We start from the raw sequence: 19,065 nt of genomic DNA, 5'->3' as shown, positions 1-19,065 counted from the left end.
CACCCTCTCGCTGTCGCTCCCGCCCACCCTCTCGCTGTCGCTCCCGCCCACTCTCTCGCCCTCGCTCCCGCCCACTCTCTCGCCCTCGCTCCCGCCCACTCTCTCGCCCTCGCTCCCGCCCACTCTCTCGCCCTCGCTCCCGTCCACTGTCTCGCCCTCGCTCCCGCCTACTGTCTCGCCCTTCCTCCCGCTTTCTTGCCCTCACGCTGTCTCGCTCTCCTGCTCTCTTGCCCTCCCTCCCTCTCTCTCGCAACCCTCCCTCCCTCTCTCTCGCAACCCTCCCTCCCTCTCTCTCGCAACCCTCCCTCCCTCTCTCTCGCAACCCTCCCTCTGTCCCTCTCTCTCTTTCTCTCTCACAACCCTCCCTCCCTCCCTCTCTCTCTTTCTCTCTCTCACAACCCTCCCTCTCTCCCTCCCTCTCTCTCTCTCTCTCTCTCTCTCTCTCTCTCTCTCTCTCGCAACCCTCCCTCCCTCTCTCTCTCTCTCTCTCCCTCCCTCTCTCTCTCTTGCAACCCTCCCTCCCTCTCTCTTGCAACCCTCCCTCCCTCCCTCCCTCTCTCTCTCACAACCCTCCCCCTCCCTCCCCCCCCTCTCTCTCTCTCTCTCGCAACCCTCCCCCCCCTCTCTCTCTCAACCCTCCCTCCCTCTCTCTCGCAGCCCTCCCTCCCTCTCTCTCACAACCCTCCCTCCCTCTCTCTCGCAACCCCCCCCTCTCTCTCCCCCCCTCCCGCCCTCTCGCCCTCCACCCGCCGTCTCGCCCTCCACCCCCCGTCTCGCCCTCCACCCGCCCCCTCGCCCTCCACCCGCCCCCTCGCCCTCCACCCGCCGTCTCGCCCTCCACCCGCCCCCTCGCCCTCCACCCGCCCCCCCGTCCTCCACCCGCCCCCCGTCCTCCACCCGCCCCCTCGCCCCCCTCTCGCCCCACCTCCCGCTCTCTCGCCCTCCATTCCTCCCTCCCACTCTGGCCCTCCCTCCCACTCTGGCCCTCCCTCCCACTCTGGCCCTCTCTCCCTCCTTCCCTCCAGCCCTCCCTCCTTCCCTCCCTCCTTCCCTCCAGCCCTCTCTCCCTCCTCCTTTCCCTCCGTCCTCTAGCCCTCTGTCTCTCCGTCCATCACATTTTCCCTCCCTCCTGCCCCCACTCTCTCTCTCTCTCTCTCTCTCTCTCTCTCTCTCTCTACTTCACTTTCCCTTCCTCTTCCTTTCTCTGTATGTGTTTAACACACAGTCAAGTTACTTTGGAGTTGATATGAATCCAAATGATACTGTTTGGACTTAGGGGTGCAGTGGAACCTGGGTAAGATATGTGCTGAGTGCTGGTGATTAAGTAAGGAAGCCAAGCAGGTTAGTGGACTAGGAATAGGAAAGGGGCCGGAAGTTACCTACTATGTTGTCTTTATATTACCACCTCCATATAGGTGAATTTTGGGGGGGTGTTTACTTCAGTATACATCAGTTGAAGTCTTTAGTTTTACTCACTAGTTCTTTCTGAGCATGTCTTATATTATCAGAATTGATAAAAAAGAATTTGTTACAGATGGACAAAGTGCTGAAACAAAGTGCATCAGTAGAACGCCAGTTGGAGCAAGTGAAACAAGATGAACGGAAAGCAAGGCAACAGGTGAATCAATTGACTAATCGTGTGCAGGAGCTTGAGACAGCACTTGAAAGTGCTCATCGACAGGTTAAACGCCTTACAAGAGAGAATGATGATTTACTTCAGCAGCTGGACACTGTGGAATTAGAACTGCGGTCTCTGAGGGATCGGGGAATTGGTATGTATTCTTTATGTAACTTCAGACGGCCTTTGTGCCTTATTGGTGTTAGGTACAAATTCTGTCAGTAGTTACTTTACTTTTCTGTGTTTTATTCCCTGGCAAAGCATACTGCTATGTCCCCTTTAACAAAATTCCCGTGAAGGAGAGTGTAACTTACTTTCCTCCTTCCTGTATGTTATTTTAATAGTTCGAAAAATTTTGCTGTCAACCAGTTCACAAATTGCTAATTACATTTTACCCACGTACAGTTATTATACATGACTTGACTCTTTTGTGTGTGTGTGTGTGTGTGTGTCAGTATGTATTCTACTACTAGGAAAATTTATATCTTAAATTAACAGCATATTTGCCTAATGTTAAATCAATGCAATGCCACAATTATCTTTACCTGGTGATACGTTATTCGACTAAGGATCACAGTCACACATTGTTCAAAAATCAGACCTTCCCATTAGTGAAATAAAATGTGATTACAGTTTCCTTTTAAGTTTGTGGTCACATAAGTTGTAAATGTTCATAATTTAACTCTATTGGTTAACACTCTGGATTAGTGACCAACTCAGGAATATATCACATGTACAAAAAGTACGTAAGGTTCAAGTACTTTCTTTGCACTCATAATTGCGAAGACTTTGAAACAACTAACTAGTTGCAGAAATCAACGCTGTCACAGTGGTACTGGTTTTCATGCATGCATCAGTATGTTCAGACAAGAAGTTGCTGGGCACTTGATGATACAGCTGAACACTAGAATTCTACAGTTCTACATCGTACCCCTCTGTATCATTTTTGCCAATGATAGAGCCAACTTTCCCTCCCTCCCTCACTCACACACACACACACACACACACACACACACACACACACACACACACACAGCCTTTCAGTTGTAGAAACTAGCCTTGGTATTCTCAACAAATGACAGTAATACTGCACACTACTGTTGGAAGTCCTAGAAAACAATAGGTGCCTCAAGGGTCTGGTTTGACTTTAGTTCAGGAGTGTATCTATCAGTGCCCTTACAAGAGTTTCTGTATTTAACGCAGCTGCAGGGCAAAGGTTTGCCTCCTGTTTTGCTGACTGTATTCTTCTTTTAAAATATATGATTTCGGTTGTGGGTTGCTACTCACTAAGTGCTCTTATTCTCAAATACTGGACGAATAAAATCTGGATATTAGCGCATCATGGGCTACACTATTTTTTGTACCCACCCCTTCGATAGATGGGTGGTTGTTACCCCATAGTGATTCTTCCCCGACAGTAAATGATACATGTACCAAGTTTGGTTGAAATCAGTACAATGTTTAGCAGAAAATGTGAACATATATATAGCATCCTCCAAACTCTTTGCCTCTGTATATGTCTGCTTGTGCCTGTATATGTGTGGATGGATATGTGCGTGTGTGCGAGTGTATACCCGTCCTTTTTTCCCCCTAAGGTAAGTCTTTCCGCTCCCGGGATTGGGATGACTCCTTACCCTCTCCCTTAAAACCCAAATCCTTTCGTCTTGCCCTCTCCTTCCCTCTTTCCTGATGAGGCAACCGTTGGTTGCGAAAGCCAGAATTTTGTGTGTATGTTTGTGTTTGTTTGTGTGTGTATCGACATGCCAGTGCTTTCGTTTGGCAAGTCAAATCACCTTTGTATATATATATATAATAGAGGGAAACATTCCACGTGGGAAAAATATATCTAAAAAGAAAGATGATGAGACTTACCAAACAAAAGCGCTGGCAGGTCGATAGACACACAAACAAACACACACACACACACACACACACACAAACACAAACATACATGTTTGTGTTTGTTTGTGTGTCTATCGACCTGCCAGCGCTTTTGTTTGGTAAGTCTCATCATCTTTCTTTCAGATATATTTTTCCCACGTGGTATATTTCCCTCTATATATATATATATATATATAATAGAGGGAAACATTCCACGTGGGAAAAATATATTTAAAAAGAAAGATGATGTCTGCTTGTGTCTGTGTATATGCGGATGGATATGTGTGTGTGTGCGCGAGTGTATACCTGTCCTTTTTTCCCCCTAAGGTAAGTCTTTCCGCTCCCGGGATTGGAATGACTCCTTACCCTCTCCCTTAAAACCCATATCCTTTTGTCTTCCCTTCTCCTTCCCTCTTTCCTGACGAGGCAACCGTTGGTTGCGAAAGCTAGAGTTTTGTGTGTATGTTTGTGTTTGTTTGTGTGTCTATCGACCTGCCAGCGATTTTGTTTGGTAAGTATAAAAGATGATGAGACTTACCAAACAAAAGCGCTGGCAGGTCGATAGACACACAAACATACACACAAAATTCTAGCTTTCGCAACCAACGGCTGCCTCGTCAGGAAAGAGGGAAGGAGAGGGAAAGACAAAAGGATATGGGTTTTAAGGGAGAGGGTAAGGAGTCATTCCAATCCCGGGAGCGGAAAGACTTACCTTAGGAGGAAAAAAGGACAGGTATACACTCGCACACACACATATATCCATCCGCATATACACAGACACAAGCTGACATTTGTAAAGGCAAAGAGTTTGGGCAGAGATGTCAGTTGGGGCGGAAGTACAAAGGCAAAGATGATGTTGAAAGACAGGTGAGGTATGAGCGGCGGCAAATTGAAATTAGAAATTAGCGGAGATTGAGGCCTGGCGGATAGCGAGAAGAGAGGATATGCTGTCACATATTCTAATTCACTCAGTTTCAGAGCCAAACATGTCTTTCTTCTTAATGGCTCTTTCAATCCCAATAACAACTTAAACGTGCATAATATGTTACTACCTTAAATTTTGTTCCTGGTGGTAACAGTGGAAGTACATAATACCGTGAATGACAGCTAGCATCTCTTTTTCCTTAGTAAAGTAATTATGCGCTACCTTTTTTTAATTTTCTTGATGCAAATACTACTGGGTGTTCCGTACCATCCACACTTTGAGTGAAGATACATCTGATCACCAAATTAATAGCATTGCACAATAAAATAAGCTCTTTCTCAAAGTTTGGAACATCAATACTGCACTTGACGTTAATGCCTGTTTAACTTACAACACAATCTCACACACTTACAGTCGCCAGGCCATTGAACAATTTTGCTTCTTGTCTTAACAAATAGTTGATTGTAATGCTCTAAGGGTGGCAAAAACCAACCAAAGGTAAGTGAAACTAAAGTAATAAGTTGCTAAGAGAGAAGTATATTATCAATATCCAGTTGAGAGGAATGAACTGAAGCACTAAATTACCACAGGAGTAATGTTTTCATTCACTCCTGAAGTAAATTTATTTACTCCATAACTGGTGGAGAGCACCATCAGAGTACGTTAATACATTAGTAACCTAAGTAGGAAATAAGGTCAGAATTTACTACTAAGCAGTAGTAGGAGTAAAGTTATAGAGTAAGATGTGTTCTTTGGTTTCTGCATGTTGAATATCATGTCCTATGAAGAATGTAAGGACATGAAGAAAGAGGTGGATATCCCAACAGCGAGGGTTTTAATAGAAAGAAGAGACCCATTTGCAGTGTATAGTGACAATGATTTCAAAGTGTGGTTTGATTTTCAAGAGTGGTTTGGTTTCGTATGGAATCATTGGAGTCTCTGCTTGCTGTGTTGGAGCCATCACTGCAGCATAATTATGACAGGAACCGTGCTTTGTCTCCTAGGCTGCAACGTCTTTGCGGACTGCGAAGTTTTCGCGCTGGTACTTATCAAATCATAAGAGGCAATCTCAATACATCCAAAATACTACTGCTGGGAGAGCTTTTAACAGTATGATAAACAGGTTAATTGCCTTAAGGCCACTGTTACCATCCATGCCACAGAACCAAGAAAATATATCAAGGGAATGTCATTGGGGCCATAGGTTGTGTACCTACACCCATGCTTTGTCCGTATAGAACTTGCAAGAATTTCTTTTCTATCAATACACAAATCATGTGTGATGCCAATACGAAGATTTCGAATGTCGTAACATTGGCCGGGTTCCGTGCATGATGCATTTGGGACAACAGTAGAATTGCTGCAGAATTTGAAAATGGACTACATGACGAGTTTCTTGTTGGAGATGGTGGGTATGCTCTGTCCGAACATATTATGATTCCTGTGTTTCGAACCCACACAGGAGCCAAAGGGCACTGTAATAGAGCCCATATTATTACCAGATATGTAATAGAGCTTACATTTGAAGTTTTGAGATGTGTTTAACCCTAATGCTGTTGAGTGAATTACTATTATCCCCATTTTATGTAGATGTTTCTAACTCCCATGGCCTGTCAGTAGTCCAACCTTGAGTTTCATTTCTCTCCTGTTCAAGCCCAGGATTGAGAGACTTATCGTAGAACAGGGCTTTGGCATCAATGCCTTGCCATGTTTTTGCTTTTGGACCTTAGCCTAATATTCTACATGCTGTCTCCTCATCCAGTCTTGTAATTTTATTTTGATCATTGCCTTGGTGATTGTCAGGACAGGTTCCAGTCCAATAAATGGTGTCACCGCCCCTGTCGTGGCCAACCTATCGGCTTGCTCATTACCGCTAATCCCTGAGTGACCAGGGACCCACAACAGGTTTACCCTATTGTTTTCCCCCTAGCTCCACAAGGGCTTTGTGGCATTCTGCCATGATCTTTTATCTTGTTGCAGAGGTTGCCAGTGCTTTCAGGGCTACTTGGCTGTCTGTTTAAATGGAAATGGTATGACCTCTGTAGCACCTCCGCAAATTCTCCTCCAAGTACAACTGATAGCAGATATTTCTGCTTGAAACACAGTGGCCATCTTCCCTAGAGAGATTGCACTCCCCAGTCTTGGCTGCCCTCCGTACACCCTGGCCCCAACACCTTGGTCTGTTTTCAAACCATCAGTGAACCAGACTATGTCCACAGTACGGTGTCGAAATTTGTTCTCCCAGAGATCTCTTCTTCCAATTACTACATTGAAAGTGTTATTGAAGCAGCTGGGAGTTATTATTTAGTTGGCTGGCATTTCCCCAACCATACCTATGTCTACCTCACTCAGTATTTTAGGGTAAGATCCTAGATACCCCAGTGAATTCCAGTTTTTGCCCATCTTTAACCTGTGTGCTCCAACTGTTATCTCAATCTTTACCCATAGGTGTAATTGGGGCATGTCCAGCATGGTTCCCCTCCCAGCAGTGGGTGTGCTGCTGATTCTGCCTGTAATGGCTAAGTAGGCCAATCTCTGCACCTTAGCAAGCTCCTTAGCAGCTACCTGCTGTTCTGCCTTTTTCCATGACACTGTAGCCCCGTAAGTGATTATAGGTCTTTCTACCATGGTCTATATCCAGTACATGCTCTTGGGGCTTAAGCCTCAGTTTTTACCACAAGCTCTCCAGGTACTCATTAGAGTACCTATCGCCTTGGAAGAAGTGCTCCTTATGTGAGGGGTCCACGATAGTTTCTCATTCAGGTTTGCCCCTAGATATTTCACTATCCCCTTCATTGGTAGAGTTTCATTGAGAAGCTTGGGATTCCAATATGTGTGTGGGATCTGCTTCCTTGTAGATGGTACTACAACAGTCTTCTTAGGACTGACCCTTAGCTCCTGTTTGCTTCACCAATTTTGCACAATGTTCATTGCTCCTTGTGCCATAGCTCTGACTGTACTTGAAAATTTGCCAAGTATTACTATGATGAGATTGTCTGCGTATCCGTGGCAAAATTACTGTCTAGAGTTTAATTCTACAATAAGTTCATTCCCCACAAGGTTCCACAGTACAGGGGACAGAACCCCTCTTTGTGGACAGCCTCTGGGGGTGTTGATTACCATTTTTTCTTGCATCATAGTGGCTTCTACCTTTCTACCACTAAGCATGGCTCTAACCCACCTGCAAATGGTAGTCTCCAAGACATGCACCTCTGCTGCCTTAACCATGGATTTGAAGATTGTGTTGTTAAAATCTCCTTCAGTGTCCAAGAAGATGCAGAGAGCTATTTCCTGAAAGCGTAGTGCTTTCTCCACCTTCCCTACAAGTTGGTGGAGTGCATTTTCACATGATTTTCCTGATGATGATGTTTGGTTTGTGGGGCGCTCAACTGCGTGGTTATCAGCGCCCGTACAATTTCCCAATCTTTGCTCAGTCCAATTTCGCCACTTTCCTGGATGATGATGAAATGATGAGGACAACACAAACACCCAGTCATCTCGAGGCAGGTGAAAATCCCTGACCCCGCCGGGAATCGAACCCGGGACCCCGTGCTCGGGAAGCGAGAACGCTACCGCGAGACCACGAGCGGCGGACTCATGATTTTCCTGGTTGGTATGCATGTTGGATTATGTGTAGAGGGACCCTAGTTAACCTCCTCTCCCTAACATGCACATTGACCAGTTTTTCTAATGTTTTAGGAAGAAAGGAGGACAGACTGATTGGTCTCGTATCCTTGGCCTCAGTATGATCAATTCTCCCTGGCTTTGCAATGAAGACAACCTTCACTGCCCTCCAGATGTTATGCATGATTCCTGCTGCTAGGCTAACCCTAAATAACCTGCATAGGAGTCTTATTAAGTTCACTCCTGCTTGTTGCAGGGGTGCTGGAATAATTCCATCTGGGCCAGGTGACTTGAACGGTTGGAATGTTCCCACCACTCATTGAATATTGCTGTGGTCAACACATTCTCTGGCAGATTCCCAGTTCTCCCTTTGAATACCTGAATACCAATATCTCACAGGGATCTCCTGGTCTCTGTTGCCTGTCAGAGTACATTGAGGAAAATGAGTCTTGAGGAGTAGTTCCAGCATTTTATGTGTTGTCCTTGTATACTCGCCATTCTCTTTCCTTAAAGTTTCTCCTGGATTAGTTGGTATCCTAGTGAGGATTTTGTGAAGTCTGGCCTGAACAGCTGTACCCTCTACCTCCTCACAGAATGCCTTCCAGGTTGCCTGCTTTGCTTGCTTAAATGCGAGATTGTATTTGACAGGGGCCTCCCAATATTATGCCTATTGTCCTTTCCTTCTCGCAAGGTTAAACAGTCTTCGTACCTGTTTCCTATGTGATTCCAGGTTGTTGTTCCACCTAGATACATTCCTATCCATGCACTTCTTGGTGGTTGAGCAATTGTCATGGTATGAGGTAATGATTACAGAGGTCACTGCCTCTGCTACCGCCTCAAACTCTACTGGATTCCTTACTGAAGTACTGACTTCCAATAGGCCTGAGTCGAGGTCCCTTGTATATGCCTCCCAGCCCATTTTCCTGGGATTCTTATAAGACATGGTCTGTGTATTGCCCATTTCAACCTCGAACTTAATATACAAGTGGTCTAATGAGCATGGCTCTGAAGCCACATGCCATTGTTTGTTATAACTACCCATCAAAGTGGAACTGAAGGTTATGTCATTTACCTCTTTCCTTCTTATATTCCTAAATGTAAATTCCTTGTCCTTATTGAGGATCTCTAAGTTATTAGCTAGAAGAAAGTCTTGAAGGTTCTCACCTCTACTGTTGGTTTCAGTGCTGGCCCACACTTAAGTTCTACATCTACATCTACATCTACATCTACATTTATACTCCGCAAGCCACCCAACGGTGTGTGGCGGAGGGCACTTTACGTGCCACTGTCATTACCTCCCTTTTCTGTTCCAGTCGTGTATGGTTCGCGGGAAGAACGACTGTCGGAAAGCCTCCGTGCGCGCTCGAATCTCTCTAATTTTACATTCGTGATCTTGTCGAGAGGTATAAGTAGGGGGAAGCAATATATTCTATATATTCGATACCTCATCCAGAAACGCACCCTCTCGAAACCTGGCGAGCAAGCTACACCACGATGCAGAGCTCCTCCCTTGCAGAGTCTGCCACTTGAGTTTGCTAAACATCTCTGTAACGCTATCACGGTTACAAAATAACCCTGTGACGAAACGCGCCGCTCTTCTTTGGATCTTCTCTATCTCCTCCGTCAACCCGATCTGGTACGGATCCCACACTGATGAGCAGTACTCAAGTATAGGTCGAACGAGTGTTTTGTAAGCCACCTCCTTTGTTGATGGACTACATTTTCTAAGGACTGTCCCAATGAATCTCAACCTGGTATTCGCCTTACCAACAATTAATTTTATATAATCATTCCACTTCAAATCGTTCCGTACGCATACTCCCAGATATTTTACAGAAATAATTGTTACCAGTGTTTGTTCCGCTATCATATAATCATACAATAAAGGATCCTTCTTTCTATGTATTCGCAATACACTACATTTGTCTATGTTAAGGGTCAGTTGCCACTCCCTGCACCAAGTGCCTATCCGCTGCAGATCTTCCTGCATTTCGCCGCAATTTTCTAATGCTGCAACTTCTCTGTGTACTACAGCATCATCCGTGAAAAGCCACATGGAACTTCTGACACTATCTACTAGGTCATTTATATATATTGTGAAAAGCAATGGTCCCATAACACTCCCCTGTGGCACGCCAGAGGTTACTTTAATGTCTGTAGACGTCTCTCCATTGATAACAACATGCTGTGTTCTGTTTGCTAAAAACTCTTCAATCCAGACTCTTACTTTGTTTATCAGGCGACAGTGCGGAACTGTATCAAACGCCTTCAGGAAGTAAAGGAAAATAGCATCTACCTGGGAGCCTGTATCTAATATTTTCTGGGTCTCATGAACAAATAAAGCGAGTTGGGTCTCACACGATTGCTGTTTCCGGAATCCATATTGATTCCTACAGAGTAGATTCTGGGTTTCCACAAAACGACATGAAGTTGTGGGCATTAGCGTTGCATCCAACCAATAGTTGGTCGCCCTATTGTTCACAGGCTTCCGTCAATATCCCAGGGTGTATACGACCCGGGACAACTTGGAGATCCGGGAAACACCCAGGAATTTTTTCATCCGGGAGAAAACCGGGAAAAACCTGGGAATTTTTCATTGTTTTAGTTTTCAGTTAAATTTTTGTGATTTTGACTGGTAAGAACCAATACTCTAACAAAGAATATTAGTGTATCCCACTTCTGCAGAATAATACTGCAGCAACAGAACATGAACAAGAGAAAAAAACGAAAATAAAACTTAATTCACAAAGGAAATGCGCCATATACAACAACAAAACAAAGTGCTCATACAAGCATCTGCCAACAGCAAAGTGTGTCAAAGGCTTTAGGAAAACTATGCAATGCTTCTAAACAACAAATTGCCTCCAATGAGTGTGACGTGACAGCTGTTTACATTAGATTCGTTTTAATGCAAGATCTTTTAATGTTTCACACATACGAACATGCGGGCTTCCTGCGTCATCATAGCTGCACAAGTGCAGTGACGCCTGTTATCTGGTGCTCTCTGGCAACTGCTGAAACAAACCTATTTCTAATAGGTCATGGAAAAATATTGCGAGTATTGCTTTGCAAAGTGTTACTTTCAAAGTAAATTTCCTTTTATGCAAGATAAACTATGTGCGAGAATGTACGACAAATTTTTTAATCACCGAATGTTTGACTCTCATTTAAAAATCAGCTCTTTGGGGATAACCATCTGAAGAATTTCGATCCCAGAAGATCAGACATTTACGTCATTATTAAAAATATTACTGGCACATTTATGTGATGTATGACGCGCAAAAGAGATCAACATTATATGTGGAAGCTTAGCTTATCTTGCAGCTTATTAATCTTAGAGACCAATATTATATGTGAAAGTTTTGCTTTTCATGTAGTAACAATATGTATATTAATTTAAGCCATTAACTTTTCTTATTTGTGTGTTCACACTGCTTAAGAGTGATCTTGCTATTGGCTGACCACATCATGTGTCAAATGCTGTCATCAGCTGGTGAGGTCACGTGACATGAGCTGTGACTGGCTTACAAAAGTGTGTCGTAATCTCGATTTTAATGCTTCGGAAAGTAACTTGAGGTGTTCGGCGGAATTCGAATTTATACCTTCATAACACGAAAATATGCAGCGTACATGTTGCTGCACATCAAAGATCATTCCTAACACCCCCCCCCCCTCCCCCCCGAGTATCATTTTCATAAGTTTCTACGTTGGTGTATAAAATCATTAACTGTCAAAGCATTGATAAGTTTTACAGTGCCGAGGAAAATTATACTGTCACTTAACACGGAAAAAGTTTATTTTCACCCGGGAGAAAGTGTATTTTCAACCGGTAAATCCGGGGAATTTTTTTTTCCTTGTCCATGTATACACCCTGGTCTCCTCATCTCCCGAGAAGAAGGAGCACTATCCTTGTAAGGAAGGTATGCCAAGGCCATTACAAACTCCTTCATGATACCTTCCTCATGTTGCCGCATCCTGATGGTCACCAAATCCCTAGGACAAAAGTCCGCCATTGGCATGATGGGGATTCTGTTTTTTTACATAAATGCACATTCTGGAGTTCCTTATATTTCTAGCATAAACCAGCTGTATAAGCTGCGTCACAAACTCCTTGGTGATTTCTTAAGCATTCTTCATTATAACAGTATCTATTGCTGTTTTCACAGTGCCACCGAGGCGTAATTACACCTCCTTTACATAAATTGGGTTTCTGAATCAGGGCCATGTCCACGTCTTGTCTTCCCAGAAGACAACTCAGGGCAGCAGTAGCCCCTTTACTGTGTTGCATCGCCATCTTTCCTCCATTGTCACTTCTGACGTCTTTGATTACTCCGATGGCAACCTGGGAGAACCCCAAGAATAGTCTCATTTCCTGTTCCCGCATTGCCTTCACGGACTCTTTCCAACTTCCACCACAAGGGTTTGGCCGTTTGGTACAACATTCCAGTTGATTACCTTCCAATCCTCTGTTGAGACTTTCAGATTTTGAGATCCTATTTTCTCAATCAGAGTCTCTGAAAAGATGTCCTTCAGGAGTTTTGGCAATCAGATTAATATGTTTGCAGTCTTGAAGAGCTGAGCTGCTGTCTTTACCAGCAGCATCGCATCCTCCCACGGTGATATTAGGGGCACCTTTTCCTTAAGCCATTCCACTGTACCCACCCCTCACAGACAAAGGTAAAAGCACCATGATCCAGATAGACTCTCCTGAATTTGAGTCCTGGACCAATGTTCCCCCCCTCCCCCAGCCTTCTCAAAGAGAGCCATCTGCACGAGCTGCTCCTGCTGCGACATGATCTTGACCAGTGGATAGGCTTGCTGGACAGTCGCCATCCTGAAAACCAGGGCTGCTGTACTATAGGTTTGTTTCCCTATTTCTTGCCTCGGCTTTTTCTGGATATGCTTATTCTGAGAAATGGGAATCTTAGTTACCCCCTTCTTCTCTCACTGCCTGCCCTCGATGTAGAAGGGGTTTGTACACCCCATTCGCCCTTGGATAGTCTTTTCTTGGAGAGTCTTGGGCTCAAGCCCTTTAGTTCCTTCTACTTCTGTTTAGGAAGCCACTCTTTTTCTTTCTTTAGCTTTTGTTCTCCAAGAATTAAATAGATTATGTTTGGTAACACTCAGCAGAATGTATGCAGATGTTTGTAAAATCATTAGAAACAAGGGAAACTAACATTGTATAGTGGGGGTGAAAAATCAGGAAATTTGATATCCACAAAAAACAACGATAACAAAAAAGAATATAGGACAAAAACAAACATAGAATCAGGATATTCAGTTATAAAAATAATGCACGAGAATATACAATACATAAAAAATAAGGTAACCCAATTAGAAATAATGCTAAACGAAGAAACTCCTGACATTCTAGCTCTGACAGAATATGGTCTAAATGAGCATGAAATTCTAAATCTTACTGTTGCAAATTACAATGTAACAGCTAGGGAGGAATAGTAAGGGTGGTGGAGCTGCTATACTAACCCATAATGTATCACCACAGATGAAAACACAAAAAATGGGAGAAAAGAAGCTTAAATGAACAAAACTTAACAGCCCTTAGGATAAAACTTGAAAAAGAAGGATGGGAAATACTGGAAAAAGACTCTCCACCAGTGGATCATAAAGTGACTCATTTTATTGACACACTTTCCTATCATCTCAATATTACATGCCCAGTAATAAAAACTAAAGCCAAAACCACAAATAAAACCAAAAAAATGGATAACAAAAGGCATTTTGGTCTCTAGGAACATGATAAAAATGATGCACATAGCATTGATGAAAACTTGAAAGAGTACTACAGAAAATATAAAAGAATGTATGCTAAAGTCCTGGAGCAGCCAACCGACTAGAAGCAAAAATGTACATAAATAGCGCTGATAATAAAAGCAAGGCTTGCTGGTCTATTATAAAATACAAATCGCAAACCCTCCAAATTACAGGAACACAGCAAAATACAGTTCACAGTCAGCAAAAAACTGTAACTGAACAGAATAAAATCATAAATCTCTTCAATGACTATTTTGCCACAGTAGGCCAAAAACTGAAAGAAAAAACAAATAATAAAAAATACAATAACACCTAGAAAACATTTATTAATCCCCAGGGAAAAACAATGGCACTGTCCCCAGTGACAGAAGAAGGAACACTAAATATAATAAAAAACCTAAAACAAAGTCATGTGGAACTAATGGAATATCAAGTATAGAAATTAAACATTGTATGCAGGAACTCAAGAAACCTCTTACACAACTAATCAGTTCATCATTCCTGGAAGGAACTTTTCTAAAGTGCTTAAAGATAGCACTGATAAAACTAATACTTAAAAAGAGGAATGAATACAATCCAGAAAATTACAGGCCTACAGCTCTGTTATTAGTCATATCAAAAATATTTGAACAAGCTTATGCACAGAGACTCATTGCTTTTCTGATGAAATATGAAATAATCAACAAGAATCAGTTTGGCTTCCAGAAAGATAAATGCACCATAGATGCAGTAATAGATCTCAGAAAATGTCATATTATACTTGGACTCTAAAAATAAATGTGTAGGAGTATTTATTGATCTAACAAAGGCATTCAACTGTGTAGACCACAAAACTTTAGTAGAATATTAGGAGTATATGACACAAGAGGAAATGCAGGAGACTGGATTCTCTCATACCTGACAAACAGGAGCCAATATACTGAAATTACAAAAACTACTGATGAAAAAATAAGATCTAAAGCAACAATTTTACACTTCTCTGTGCCACAAGGCTCCATTCTTGGCCCAATACTCTTCATTCTATACACAAATCACATCCCAAATATGATTAGAATGATAGTATAGTTACCTATGCAGATGACACAACTCTTCTGTTCACGGATAAAGACACAGAAAAACTAGAAACAAAAGCCAATGTAGAAGTAAATAATGCCATCCAAAGATTTACTGAATTAAAACTGCACAACAATATTACTAAAACACTTTGTGTAAACTTCAGACTTCGAAACTTTCACAGTGAAGATATCAATGCATGCATAGATGAGTGCATAGCAGAGAACACCAAATGTACAAAATTCCTTGGGATAATTATCAATGAAAATGTAAACTGGGATAAGCATGTAGAATATATAAGGGGGAAACTCTACGCAAACCTATATGTGTTGCACAAACTCGGCTACCTAAAGGACACAGGCATTATGAAAACAATATAGTATGCATTAATTCATATGCTATTAAGTTCTGGCATAATTTTGTGGAGAGGTACCCTGAAAACAAACATCAATAAAGTATGTAAATTACAAAAAAGAGCCATAAGAATGATAGCCAGCCTTAAATGGAAAGATTCATGTAAACCAGCACTTAAAGCCCTCAAAATACTAACATTACCCAGCATATACCTATACGAACTCCTCTGTTGGACAAAATTCAAATATTCTGCCGATACTAGAGATAAGAACACACAACACAACCATGACACAAGAAAACGGAACCTCTTCCATGAGCCTACACACAACACAACAAAATACAAAAAAAAAAAGCCATTATACGCTGGAGCAAAAGCCCTTGAAAAACTCCCTTCTTTCTTGAGAGAAATAAACAAAACAAGCTATCTGCAAACCAAATTTCATCAGAATGGGTTCAGTGGTTTGGTTGTGGATAGGTAGCAGACAAACATATTTTTGGATTTATAATTTTAGTATGGCCAGTATTAGGGACTTTATTTATTAGGATGATTTGGCATTGACAGGGTGTGTATACTGGCAACACATGCTGTCTTTTTGCATAGCATGCTCTACAACAAGACAGTCCTAATCTCAGTGGGTGTTTCATCAAATATGCCATGTGGAATGTTAATTTTTTTGGTCTCCTCGTTTCCTCTCTGTACCTATTCTTGCTCTTGAATCCCTTTTAGTTTTATACATTTTTATTTTCTGACCTGTCTGTTCTCCCCTGCCCCCATATTGCTTGCCTACCACATATAGTGCACTTAGCTTTATGCTCTTATTAACTCTTGCATGATGTTTTGTTAGTAATCTCTGTCCTGCTTATTACCTTTAAGTTAGATTTTCAAATCTTGTCTGTTGTAGTCCCCAACAATCAGTCTTTCCTTCTCATCTCATCCAGTAAGTCTCCGAGGTTCTGGGTGACTTTTCTGTTATTCTCTCCATTTCCTAAACCTCGCCAGTCCTTCTCCTTCATCCTTCTTCCTTCACTTTCAAGCCCTCTGCTAGAAGAAAGAACCACTGGCTCCGAAAGCTTGCAAATTTCCATAAAATAGTCTGTTTTCTCCTTCTCTGCTTGGTGAGTAGATTTTTTTTATCAGTCCAATTATTCACTGAAGAGCCAAAGAAACTGTACGCTTGCCTAATATCGTGTAGGAATCTCGTGAGCACGCAGAAGGGCTGCAACATGACTTGGCATGGACTTGACCAATGTCTGAAGTAGTGCCTGAGGGAATTGATACCATGAATCCTGCAGGGCAGTTCATAAATCCGTAAGCATATGAGGGAGTGGAGATCTCTTGTGAACAGCATGTTGCAATTCATCCCAAATATGCTCAATAATGTTCATATCTGGTGAGTTTGGTGCCCAGCGGAAGTGTTAAAACTCCAGAGAGTGTTTCTGGAGCCACTCTGTGCAATTATGATGTGTGGAGTGTCGCATTGTCCTGCTGGAATTGTCCCCAATTCCCCCCAGAATGCACAATGGACATGGTAGATGCTGGTGATCAGATGTGCGTGTCACCTGTCAGCGTGACGAATCAGGGGTCTCATATCACTCCAACTGCACACGCCCCACCAGCTTGAACAGTCCCCTTTTGACATGCAGGGTCCATGGATTCATGAGGTTGTCTCCATATCTGTACATATCCATCAGCTCGATACAATTTGAAACAAGACTTGTCCGACTAGGCAGCATGTTTTCAATCATCAAAAGTCCAATGTCGGTGTTGATGGGCCCAGGTGAGGTGTAACGCTTTGTGTCATGCAGTTATTAAGGGTACATGAGTGGGCTTTGGCTCTGAAACCCCATATTGATGATGTTTTGTTGAGTGTTTCAGATGCTGACAGTTGTTGGTGGCCCAGCATTTAAATCTGTAGCAATTTATAGAAGGGTTGCACTTCTGTCACACTGAACAATTCTCTTCAGTTGTTGTTGGTCCGGTTCTTGCAGAATCTTTTCTGGTCGCAGCGGTGTCGTTGAGATTTTATTTTTTTTATCAGATTCCTGATATTTATGGTACACTCGTGAAATGGTCATATGGGAAAATACCCACTTAAACACTATCCAGAGATGCTGTGTCCCATCACTTGTGTGCAGACTATAACACCATGTTCAAACTCGCTTAAATCTTGGTAACCTGCCATTGTAGCAGCAGTAACCAATCTAACAACTGTGCCATGTCTTATATAGGCATTGCTGACTGCAGTGCCATATTCTGCATGCTCACCTATATCTGTACCTATATCTGTACCTATGTCTGTACCAGTTTCTTTGGTGCTTCAGTGTATATTATATTTTCAAAAATTGATAATTTTCATTGATATGTGTATTATTTTAGATATTCTTGTAATGGATATACTCAGTGCCTGTCTCCACCATTCCTTCGTGCAACGTACAATCTTTTCTTCCAAGCTCCAAATGTATGACAACTTTTCTCATTCTCGATTTTCTGGTTATTTGTAGGTCTTATCTCAGAAATGTCATTTCTACTGTCTGGATTCCTCTTTTGTCCTCTACTTTTAGCACTTATTGCTCACAGTCATTCAAACATGTCGTTAAGTACTCAAATTTGTGATGTTTGTTACATTAATTTGGTGTCAGATGTCACACGTGACATTCCCTGGCAGGATACAAGAACACATCTGTAGTAATTACTCACCCAGGACAATGAGGTGATTGATTTTGATGAAACTTATGGCAGCATATGGACACTGTTACATGCTACAGTTCTGTAGAATTTTGAGCAGTCCATTTGTTTTGTGTTATAGTATGAGAGGACTCCTCCATTGAGAATAGTATGGAAAGTGGATCAATTGATTTTCATCTTGTTTCTAGTTCTTGGATATGTGTCAGTTCAGTAAATAACATCATTGTATGGTTTGTGTAAGGTATATATATATATATTTTTTTTCAAACAGTGGAAAATCCAGGATGAAATGTAACAATATTCTTTACTGTAATTGAATCAGTGAGATTAATAAGGGAGAAATTCCACATTTTGATTAAAATAAACTGAGATAGTTAATTTTCCAATTTTCCAATGTGTTTTGTTGGCCCGTAGTAGTGAAGAGTGAAGAGTGGGGGGGAATGTGTTCTTGGAATATTTTCCTTTTTTGTCTCAGTAGCCACAAAATGATCCAGTGTCCCAACAGTGTTCTGTGCTTTGTATTATTGTTTGCGCTGTAGTGTTCATATTTATCTATGTTTTTAGAGTAGAGGTTTTTGTTTTGAAATGATAAATTAGTGTCTGTTATATTGTGCAGAATCAGTTAACACTGTTACTATGTATAATGTCAGAATCAGAATGTGAAAGCATTGTTAAGAAAATAAAGGAAATGGAAATATGACAGAATGAAATAAGCAGTGCAAAAAGGAGAAAAGTTCATCATAATAACTGGCAGCTTAATGGAACGAAAGTGGTCGGAGCCTGATTGTGGCTGTATGAACATGTGTACTGTGAAGTTTACAGATGATCAAAATGATGGGACATACACACACTTTATAGTGGAAGGTCAAAGAATGAACAAGGTACATGTATAACTGTTTTAATAATAATCAGTCTTCAAGCCCTGAACCCATGCAGCTCATTAGTAGCTGGTAGCTGGAGACACTTTGCCACTAAGGGATCAGATCACGCATCGCAAGCCACTTTTAGGCCTATGTACCATTTGAAGTAAAGAAGTTTTATGTCTTAAAAACCTGTTAAACCTGTAAGCCGAAGGAATCCAGCCAGTCAATACGCATAATAAGTGAATTTTGAAAGAGAGAATAATAACTTGATGCTCATATTGAATCATAT

At 42.1% G+C, this 19,065-nt stretch overlaps 1 protein-coding gene across 1 annotated transcript in view; it reads left to right on the top strand.

The window, feature by feature from the left end:
* LOC126161823 (nucleoprotein TPR-like) overlaps positions 1-19,065 on the top strand; it is a 302,767-nt gene that overhangs the window by 69,613 nt on the left and 214,089 nt on the right. The window contains exon 5 of the mRNA XM_049917927.1: positions 1,535-1,772. Within this exon, the coding sequence (XP_049773884.1) occupies positions 1,535-1,772 (238 nt within the window). The remainder of the gene's footprint in view (positions 1-1,534; positions 1,773-19,065) is intronic.

Source organism: Schistocerca cancellata, chromosome 2 (genome assembly GCF_023864275.1).
Source record: "Schistocerca cancellata isolate TAMUIC-IGC-003103 chromosome 2, iqSchCanc2.1, whole genome shotgun sequence".
NCBI lineage: Eukaryota > Metazoa > Arthropoda > Insecta > Orthoptera > Acrididae > Schistocerca > Schistocerca cancellata.
Note: the sequence above shows the minus strand (reverse complement) of the source record. Positions and strands in the feature narration are given on the sequence as shown.